This window comes from Mycetomoellerius zeteki, unplaced genomic scaffold (genome assembly GCF_001594055.1).
Source record: "Mycetomoellerius zeteki isolate Tzet28-1 unplaced genomic scaffold, Tzet1.0 scaffold81, whole genome shotgun sequence".
NCBI lineage: Eukaryota > Metazoa > Arthropoda > Insecta > Hymenoptera > Formicidae > Mycetomoellerius > Mycetomoellerius zeteki.
Genome location: NW_017257841.1, coordinates 457314 through 468611, shown reverse-complemented (window position 1 = coordinate 468611; position 11298 = coordinate 457314). Strand labels below are relative to the sequence as shown.

Genomic DNA, 11298 nt, shown 5'->3' with positions numbered 1-11298 from the left:
TTTTTATTTAACAATTTATTATATATATGTATAATAAAATATATAAAAAGTATATTTATATTATATATTAATTATATATAATAAATTATTTTTTTTGCAATTGTGTTATTTTTCGTTAGATATTACAAATGGAACATATTCATATGTACATATTAATAAATGCTTTATATTCTTTACATGTAATATTGTAAATATATATATATGTATATAGGTATAAAGACATAAAACATATCTTCGCAAAAGTTTACATTTAATCCTCGTCTGCAGTCATATTTTTACTCCCTCCATATAATTTGAGTCTTTTTTGTTCAGTCTAAATTTTTTTATTGTTTTCAACATTTTTCTCTATTAAAGCTCATGGCACATACAAAAACGTAAGGCCGAAAGACGTAATCAATAAGCGAATTGGCCAATCACGGTAGAGACCGTAAGGCCAATAGCGAATCCAATGTTACGATTTCCTTACTGCTTACGTCTTACGGCCTTATGTTTTTGTATGTGCCATGAGCTTCAGTGTTGCCGAAAAGGTTTTTAACTCAACTGTAAAAACCTTAAATTAAAAATTTAAACAAAAAATAAGAAAGAAATCCGAGAGTAAAATTTCGTTTGTACAAAAAAAGTCCATATTGCAATTAAGGGTTAAAATTTACATGATTTCGAAATGTTCAATAGTTAGATAAAAACTTGAACATAAAAAAAAATAACATTAACAGTAAGTTATGAAATAATTAAAAGAACGTTAAAAATATCGTTTTTTAATCAAAATAATGTTTTTATGCAGTATAGAGCGAAAATTAAATAGACGCAACATAACCAATACAAAAGCGGCTGACTTCAGAATGCGAAACGTATATAGTATTATATATATATATCTATATAAAATGTATACATACATAAAGGCGTTCGAAATGCAAATATACGCAATTATTATGTCTCATATAATATATAAATTCAGGCGCAATAAATTTAGACACTTCGAAGAAACGTATATTTTGACAAGCGGATAAATTCACGTCGGATTCAATTTAATTCAAAATTCGGATTTTTTTAGGTCTATTTTCTGTGGTTGAACTAATGTACACACTTTTGAAATTTAAAGTGAGAAAGGTATGTTTGATATTGTCTCGAAAGCGAGAAAGAAAGTGCTAGTGCAGTCTAGAGCAGGAACAGAAAACAGATCATTCGTTGCGCGCATAATTTTCGAAAAGCGTTATCTCGCGCGCCCGCGCGTTACGCATCTTTTAAGCGTTCTTCCGGCGATATCGAGCGGCCCGGTGCCGCCAATCTGCACCAATCGAGACGAAGCACTGCGCAGCGCAGCGCGTCCAGTGGCGTCAATCGTCTCACCTTGCCGGACGTGTCGCACGTCGCACGTCCCGGCGTTGCGGCGACGACCGGGATCCAGGTTCACCGAATTCCACCGAGTTCGCGAGTCCTACCTCGTGCGCCTCGAGATTGGCCGAGATGGCGATCGAGATTCCCGCGCGCAAAAATGCCGCTCGCTGGCGGCGGCAGAGGCACGCGTTCGCACGCGAGGGACGCACGTGCGCGCACGAATCGACGATCGAACGGCGCACCGCCCGCACTTGTCGGCCCCGGCAACGCGAGACCCCGACACGGCAGCACGCGAAAACGACGAGGATGGAGTGATTCGAGAGAGGATCGATGCACGGGTAAGTCGGGCATACGTCGAGCTCGGAATTTACCGTAGCGAGACGGAGATCGGAATCGACTGTGCCACGTGGCGTGTACTTTAGATCGGTGCACGGCCCCGCGATCTCTGCCTTTGCCGTTCGTTGCCAGTCTCGATCTTTACTTTCTGTACTCTTCTTGTCGGAAATTGCTCTTCCCTTTTTCCGTCAATACTTAAATGTATATCGCTTTGTTTCGAGCGAGGAAGATACAACAATTGCTCCTGTATTTTCCGGGGTTTTCTTTGTTTATATAACGAATCTGAAACACTTTGAAAGAGAAAGAAGGCAAGATAACGAGGTGTAAAAAGTGCAGCCGTAATGAGATATTTGAATTTCTCGTGCATTTTTTTAATTTTAAGATGAAGATAAAATTTGGTAAGGCCCAAGAGATGAGAAATTAATCAAATGATAAATTTTAATAGTCACGACACTGCGAAGTTCAATAAAAAAATATATCGGAATTAGTAATTAATTGACTATGAACGTTCGACGAATATTCATTTTTATTTTTTGAAAATTAATTAATCGCGATTAGCTATTGAAATCGGAGCAAAATTTTTTAAACTCCGAAAGAAGAAAAAGGAATAAAGTTTTTATTCGTATTTTACATTACACGCTGATTGTGCAAAATCACGTGTTCGTTTGAATTCTTTTCTCAGCCACTCCTGTAAATAATTAATCATATAATCATAGATAATTATAATCAACAAAAATGGAATAAAATTGAAATAATAAATAATTATATGTATTGTCAGAGATGACAGTGTAGTGTATGGGCGTTTTTCATCCTCGGGCAAGAAAAAGATCGAAATTGAATATCCATATTTAGCATTGTGCGTAGCACGGGAGTGTAAGGAGTGCGATTAAAAAACGAACAGACCCGGGGATGTGAGTTAGCACATTTTAGCCGCATGTTCGAACGTACGAGCGGGCCGACCAATCGCGCGGCTCCGTCGGTGCCACGTTGCCGCGCGCAACGGCTGCGGCAGGCCAATCGGAGGGGGAGGGGGGCGCAACGCCATCTCTGCGCGACTGGTGCAAATACTCGGAGATGGCTCGTATTCGGCCGCGGGCCGAAACTCTTCTCGCAGCCGTCGCCATGTTTAGAAGTGCGTACGCGTCCTTGGGCGTGCGGTGTGACGATGTATCGTAAAATATTAGATATAGCTCATGCGCCGTATGTTACGTGAGGTACCTAATTACGAGTTGACCCACGCGGAACACGGGCGTGACGATCATTCCCGTGGATGGCGCACCTACGTCGCGGTAATTTGTGATTACATTATGGTAAGTCCTAGTCCGTCTCGGAGCCAACGCCAACATGGCGGACGGGAGATTTCCTTTGTATCACGCCGTGCCGCGCGGCTTCCCCACCCGTCGGCGCCGAGCGTCGTCGGCGAGATCGTTTCCTCGCGTGACGCCCCTAGGACGCCCGCGACACAAGACGCTCGCGACCCGTCGTCTTTCGTGCGGCTCGTCTCGCATTCGCGACGTATTTCGTCACCGGCGCTCGCCTCGATATAGCACATCGCTCCCTCGATGCACGTACGAACGTTCGCTCTCAGGTAGCCCCTCGAATCTTCGGACTGTCTCGATTTGCCGGCTAACGATAGTCGCGATGACACTCCTCGCCGTCCGACGATCTTCGCGATTTCCCGATTATATCCTGTCGTCGTGTACATTTCAAATTTCGCGAATTTATTCGATCGCGGAATGTGTCTGCTCCCTTTTTTTTAACGCGAATCGTACGAGAGACGCCTTTTTCAAATTCGCTCTTTTTCTCGCATTGTCTTGATTAATCTTTATAAACGATCAATGTTTTTTTACAATGAACAAACTTGTCTAGTAGGCCGTTGCTATCATTTCTTTATGTATCGTCTGAAACTTTTCTTTATCTTCGTTGTTTCTTTCGATAATTTGCAATTAAATCACGCGGCTATTTTGCAGGTGCTCTGCGTATTCTCGAAAGAATTTAAGTTGACATTGAAGTGTGTGAGTTTGTTAAAAAGTATTTCTATTAGAATTTTTCTTTTTAATATACATATATAAATAGTTTTATGTTTACTTTCATTGTTTTTCTTTGCCAATTTATAATTTATGTTAATTAAATAAAGTTTGTATGTATTTTATATATTATTTGAAAAAGAATCGGTATGTGTGTTGTGAATTGTAAATGTAGTGATTTAAATAATTATTTTTTTTTAAATATATATTTATTTATAGATAACAATTAATGCATTAGTCTCAATATTGTATACATTATCATTTTTCTATACATTATCTGTATATGTTTTATATTTATATTATTTGGTTGGGAATACCTATTTTATGTATATTTATATTATATATATATATCGTATGTTTTTTAAAAGACACATGATTCTCTACATTATTAGTACTTTGCAGTTTTTGTTTTTGTTCTTATTTTATTAATAATTAATAACTCTTCAGTTTACTTAAAATTTTTTAATTGTTAAACTTCAAACTGTAAATTATTTTTTAAACTTTAAAATAATCTTAAAAAATAAATATGTCAAAGGAATTAGAGTATAAATAGAGCTTGCTTTCCCATTAAAACTGAAATATGATTCCATGTTTTCAAATTGAAATACAACAATCGAATATTTATGAGAATCAACATGAAGATATAATTTTATATCGAAATAAATTCATTTTTTGTTATTGAGAAGGAATTCAATTTCTTTAAAAAGTATCTGTGTTTACGTCTTGTGTGATGAAATATGAATTGTTATGTAGTACTATGTGTCATTGTGAGTTACTGTAATACAGTACTATTCTATGTTTTCAGCGTAACGTGCAATGAGTGATAAACAGGGTGCACCTATTTTACCACCCCTTAGTCGGGGTGCGGCTAATAATGGCGGAAATAACGGAAGTTCAGCTCAACAGACTGTCAGTCTGCAGCAAGTTATCGCTACCGCTCAAGGCCTCAATGTGCTTGCTACTACCAGTGGGCAACAGTTTGTTATTACGACTCAGGTTCCTGGTCTCACACAGGTGAATGTTCACGCTTGTAACCAGAATTTAACCACATACTGTTTCACGAAATAATATATGTTACATTTTTTTAAATAGCAAAAAATTATAAATATGAGATGTATTTCTTCTCTCATACACACATCTAGCTTTATTATTTGTAATAGCTTGATCAATAATTAATAATTTAATCATGATTACCAAATATTTTAACCTCTATTATTTCTGTTATTTGTTGATTATTAATAATGCTTAATAACTGTGATGATTAATTAAGCAATAATTGGATACAACAATTTCTGAGGATTATTTTAATCTGGATTATTTTTATTAAATATTACTGATTATTAATTATTGATTTCGTAATAATTGCACTCAATAATTATTAATTTGTACACTTGGCATAATTCTGTAGTAAAAGGATCCTGCATTAATTGTATGTGTATCCAAATAAAATTGGATTCCTATGAAAGGAATTTTTATATATAATCTAGCTTATAATATGGTGAATAAAAGATATCGTAAACCCAAGACTCAAAAATAGATTGTTTTTACGTTATGATATTGTATATTAAAGGCGCTTTATGTGAGCACATTTAAATTTTACATTTTTGATACTTCATAGCTTAAAAACTGTCCATTATTGAGTTTTGTGATTATGACATCTTTGGTTACACACATTATAAGCATTAAAACTAACTCATTTTATTTCAAGATTCAATTTTCCATATAATCAGTACAGCGTCCTTTCTTTTGCTTGTATGATTAGCACTTATGAATTTTTACTCGCAGGTCATACCGAATAATGCTACAACTAACGCGAGCGGCACGCAACAAGTTACAAGGATCGTCAACATCGCGGGTACGCCACCGCGCAACGCTGTCGGAATTGGCGGCACGTCGCCGTCGACAGTGTCACGGCCACAGAACTCTAAGCTTATGCTGACAACGTCGCCGAAACTTGTACGCACTTCCTTAAGCAATATGTTTGTAGCACCGACGTCATCACAGGTCTCATCGCCGCAGGTGCAGGTGCAATCGCCTTCACCAGCGAGGAAACGGCTGAAATTGTCGGAAACGACGAAATTGGAGAAACCGATTCTATTTGATGCTAGCGACTGTCGTAGACGAATAATGGAGCACAAGATGCGACGGATGCGCAGCGTACGTGAAAAGTATGCGGAAAATGCATCGGAACTGTTCTTTCTGCACACCGGCGGCAACATGATGGAGTATTATACCTGGCGGAAGCGATCTCCGACGCCGCAGTTAGTGCACTTTCTGCGTCAGCATCAACTCGACCCGGATGACGATGACGAAGATCTGACTGCGCCACTGTCGTCGATACCAGAATTCTCGCAGCTATCTGCTGTTACAACTACTGTTACCACTACTACGACCGTTACCAGCGCTATTGTCACCGCTACCACCACCGTCACAACCGTCACGTCCGGCTCCACGGTGGTCCAGATCCCGAATCAAAGAGCAGAAGTTAAAATCGCTGGGGCGGGCGTCACACCAGTAGCGGTGTCCACCACCCTGCCTGCTGCGGCTCTAGCCCAACTCAGTCAAGGTAATTATAAATACCCGTTAATTACGGCAACAAAAAGGTCTAATTCTTCGTCATTACTTCTGAGCAACTATGATCCGATGTTTTCATCGATATGTAATACATTTAAACAGATTGATATTACATTCATATATTACCCTGGACGGAAAAGATGTATCATTATAATCGTGTGTGAATATTATATGTTAGACTTCATGAGCAAATCAATTCGATCTCAGATTAAATTCCGATGAATGTTCTGTTAGCATCCATAAATATTTCTTGAATTTTAACAGCGAAAATTCGTATTTGTTTCTTTACTGTTCATTCAGTGTATTTTCACTTTTAAACGTTCATTCGTACTTAAATATACAGTCGCGTTCCTCTATTTTAAGATGCGCCAAAGAATTCTTTTCTATTCTAACATTTTCCTTTGATATCTTTTAATTTGTGTGGAATAAAGAATGTTTTGTCTTTCACTCATTTTCTCACTCCCACGCAGAGGAAAACTTATATCAGATAAAGGAAAGCCTTAGAACACGGGTTCTCAGAATAGAGAGAATCGACTGAATATTGTTGCAGCTTTATTGGATCACGACGTCATAAGCGAAAATAATAATCCTGTTCTCTCACCCTATACATTGAAATAGATATTCTTTCTCCTTCTATCACAATTTGTGTTCGATAGATTTGTAATTCGATTTATGATATGTAAAGGAATTTTGCAAAATTATTTATTGCAATGAATTTCAAATTTATTTGAATACATATTTTTCATGATTAATGACTCATCTTTCTTGAATTGTTATTCTATCCTGTGTTTACTTAAATTCTATTTAGATACGTATTCTTTGTAATTAAGGACGACTGTTTTTTTCTTGAATTCTCGCCGTCATTTTATTAGTACCTATATTATCTATCATACATCAATTAGTAAAAAAAGAATAATAAAAACACCAATTATAATTTAGAGCCTTGTGCGCGTTAAGAGGATTCTTATCATTTAGGAAAATATTTATTATTTGCGGAGTAGACAATTTTTCTCATTTATGTTATACTTTAATAATGAATTGAAATTCGGCTTGTATACGGAATAAATGATGCACTTAGGACAAGTACCAGGTAGGCCTCAAGGGGGCCGCCATGGCATGGTGTTTGCCTTCCGAGCGGCAATCCAGTCTTCGCCAGTCACCGTTCACCCTCCATCCGCTTCCACCGTAGCACCCACATTCATTATAGGTGATTACCGCAGATCGCCTGCCGTTCGTTTCTTTATATCTTTAAGCCGCTCCATATTGGTTTTGCTTCCGAGCAGTTTAGATGCTACAAAGTCTTGTCATAAACGATTATTTTTACGCGTTATATACTTCCGTATTATACATATATATTGTACTCTTGACTTGAACTATTGGAACGATGATCAGGAGAAATGCTCGCCAGAGAACTCTCCTACTACTAAAGCTATTAAAGTTGATGTAGAAATCTGTACTGTCATCTTATAATAACATCTAATTTTTTCGTGCTATAACACTATACGTCCACTGTATGCCCACTCTATAGAATGAATCAGACAAGTATAGCATGTTACGTAAAAACTACAATGATGTGGTGATTGACCTGATCATTATTAAGTGCAGACGCATGTTTTTTTATTTGAAGCTTGGTAAGAATAATATATATCTGTCGTTATGCCATATACATATATGTATGTACACATACATCTCAAATGCAAATGAAAGCGATTTATTTTAATTGGAGTACTTTGAAAGTGTTTTCGTTTCTTGCTTTTAATTGTTGTCAATCGTGTAGATACGTTTCTTGCCTGTTCTGTGGAATTATGTTGGCAAAAATATGTTCTCCGTTTATCCATTAAATCGTTATTCGCGTAAAATATATTAATATTTGCCTACTTTTGTTAATTCAAAATACAGAAATATTTTTAAATATCGTAAAATGGGGTAACTTTGGCACAAATTTTGAAAATGTTTATTTCTTATATATTCATATGTAACTGTTGTTCAGCAGTTGTTCTAATTGATTTTGATCTAATAATGTAAATAGCAATATTAATTAGAGAATATAACTTATTTATAATTCATGCTTTTGCGTACTTAAGAATAGTTAATTGTTTTGATAACGGTAATAACATAATCATACAGCTTTCTTGAATATTATGAATTAAAAGTTTCTGAATTCCGATAAGTATATTTTCTTATACTTAAAGACTTATAATAGATATAATTAATATATAAAATTTAATTTCTTTTACCTTGTCCAATCTGCTAAATATTATGTGTTAATGGATAACTTCAACTTACATTTCACTTATTGTCTCACTCTTTTTCTCGTGCTAGTTCTTTTTTTACACTATCCAAGAAACTTGACCTTTTTTTTTTGAACAGAGTGTGAATAAATCATTTCCAATGTTTTTGTCACTGACTGCGAATTCCTTAGCCAAATTTGGCTATTACGTCACAATTTTAAGAAAAATGGCATCAATGGTGCAAAAAACTACTATTTTGAGGATTTTTATGATGTAATATCGACAGCCTTTTTTTTCTAAATTTTATTAATGCCATGTTAAAATATCAACTTTTAGTTTGAGTTCATTTTATTTCTTTTTGGTATAATTTTTCAAGTGCAATTTGAAAATAACTTCCAATATTATGCGGAAAAAGCATTTTGATTTTATTTTAATTCTGCATTATGTGGGAAGAAAGAAGTGCCTGTACACTTATATAATTGGATCGTACTAAATAAAAAAGCAGTATAAGATTAAAAAACAATAACTAAAGGGCAAAGTAAGAGTCAATACGTTAAAAATATAGTTTGAAATTGGTGAAACATAAAAAATTAAATTAGATTCAGTCTGAATATAATTATAACATTTAATTAAATAAATTAAGTAACAAATAAATAACAGAAATTCTACATGACAAGTTTCGGCTACACGATTGAGCCCTCTTCAGATACAATTTTACATGAATTTGATATATAATAAGTTCACGCAAAAAACGGATATTAAATACTGTTCGGATGTATTAATCTACGCCGTTCACATGCCATTCGTGATCAGTGTCTCTTCGAAATCTAATTAGAATATAAAGTCTTATTACAAAAAATAAACGTATAAATTCTAACAAATATCTTACCAAAAGCCATGTGTAAAATTACTTTAAAATTTTCCAGAGAAAATCGGTTGTGTACGGTATAAGCCATTCGTAGATATAACGCGAACATTGTGCGACAATTAAAATGTATTCTCTTACATACGATTGTCGATACAGATCAACACATACTGAGAGAGGAGACGGACTGTCAGTAACAAAGAGTCAAAGTTTATTTATAATAGGTATATATGTCTTGTGGAGACCTTCCATGTCAGTTTGTAAATTTAAACTAACGGTCTACTTTTTGATGAGCATCTCGGAAGTTAGGCGTTTCCTGTAGCAAGGTTCTTCATCTAAAACTTAATATGCGTTTTTTGCGTGAACTTATTGTATATCAATTCATATAAAATTGTATCTGAAGAGGGCTCAATCGTGTAGCCGAAACTTGTCATGTAGAATTTCTGTTATTTATTTGTTACTTAATTTATTTACTTAAATATTATAATTATATTCAGACTGAATCTAACTTAATTTTTTATGTTTCACCAATTTCAAACTATATTTTTAACGTATTAACTCTTACTTTGCCCTTTAGTTGTTTTTTATTTTTCATATAAAGAGTCCTTCTATTTGTTAAATGTAGTATAAGATTGACAAAATACAATTGCAGGAAGGTTATAATCTCTAATGATTTAAGATTATACTTAATTTTAACCAAAATTGCCCTATCTTATAGTAATACATATGTCGCTGTCGCAATCAGCTTTTTGATTTATTTTTTGATTAATGCATTATCGTTCACATTATTATCATAGCAATCCCAAAACGGTGTTATCATTTTAGGTGGAACGTCGGTGGTTACAGGCTCGTCGAAACTGACGACTACGGTCGCGAGTTCGGTGGTAGAAAAGTCGTCGCCGTCTATAATCACCGTGGCCACCCCGAAATCGTCTGTGACTACAGCTACGCTCAATAGTCCACAACCTATCGTTAAGCTCGTTAAGTTGTCTACACCCACTACCATAACTACTTCCTGTGATATCTCGAACAATCAGGAGCAAATTGTGGAAAAAGCTAAGCAGGTAATTGCCGCGATTGACTATTTTAATACTATCTTTTTTCGGTGTAAAAAAGACAAATATTTATATTAGTGTCTTAAATATGTGTCAACAAACACTTGTAGGTTTGATTGGATATAATTTTTCTAATAGGTTTTTTTTATAAACGAGTTATTTACTTAAATAATTTTATTTTTTTTTATTTTGTTTTTATTAAACATGTTTAAAACAATTTTAGTTTATTAATTATCTTTTACTGAAACAGTAATATGACTATATTAAATAATGTATTATCTAATTTATACATATTTGTTTCTTTTCGAATAAGTCAATCGAATGTATAGTTTATATATTTAAATTTTACGTTATATGCTAATTGCTGCGATTATCTGAATATAGGAGGCGTACGTAATGCAAAGGATTGCGGAATTGCAACGCGAAGGATTATGGTCGGAACGGCGATTGCCCAAGGTGCAGGAACCGACTCGAACCAAAGCTCATTGGGATTACTTGCTAGAGGAAATGGTCTGGTTGGCCGCTGACTTCGCCCAAGAACGTAAATGGAAAAAGGCAGCAGCAAAGAAATGCGCGAGAATGGTGCAGAAATACTTTCAGGAAAAGGCGATTCAAGCACAGAAGGCTGAGAAATTGCAGGAACTTCGGCTGAAGAAAATTGCCAGCTTAGTCGCCAAGGAGATTAAAACTTTCTGGGCAAATGTCGAGAAAGTAAGCGAAAAGCTAAAGTGCACACATTTAGAAACGTAAATAAATTAAGCAGTCAGTCTTTATTAATTTAATTCTATGAAAAATTGTTTTATTTTTTTATTTTATAATTACATTACTTTTTTTTATGAAGGCTACATTGATTTATATAACTTTATTTTACCCCA

At 35.2% G+C, this 11298-nt stretch overlaps 1 protein-coding gene across 1 annotated transcript in view; it reads left to right on the top strand.

Annotated features, from left to right (window-relative positions):
• Positions 1-1375: 1375 nt before the first annotated feature.
• Positions 1376-11298, top strand: part of dom (domino helicase) — a 35670-nt gene continuing 25747 nt past the window's right edge. Inside the window, exons 1-5 of the mRNA XM_018459243.1 lie at positions 1376-1673; positions 4504-4712; positions 5484-6264; positions 10194-10432; positions 10808-11134. Of these exons, the coding sequence (XP_018314745.1) occupies positions 4515-4712; positions 5484-6264; positions 10194-10432; positions 10808-11134 (1545 nt within the window). The 5' untranslated portion in view covers positions 1376-1673; positions 4504-4514. The remainder of the gene's footprint in view (positions 1674-4503; positions 4713-5483; positions 6265-10193; positions 10433-10807; positions 11135-11298) is intronic.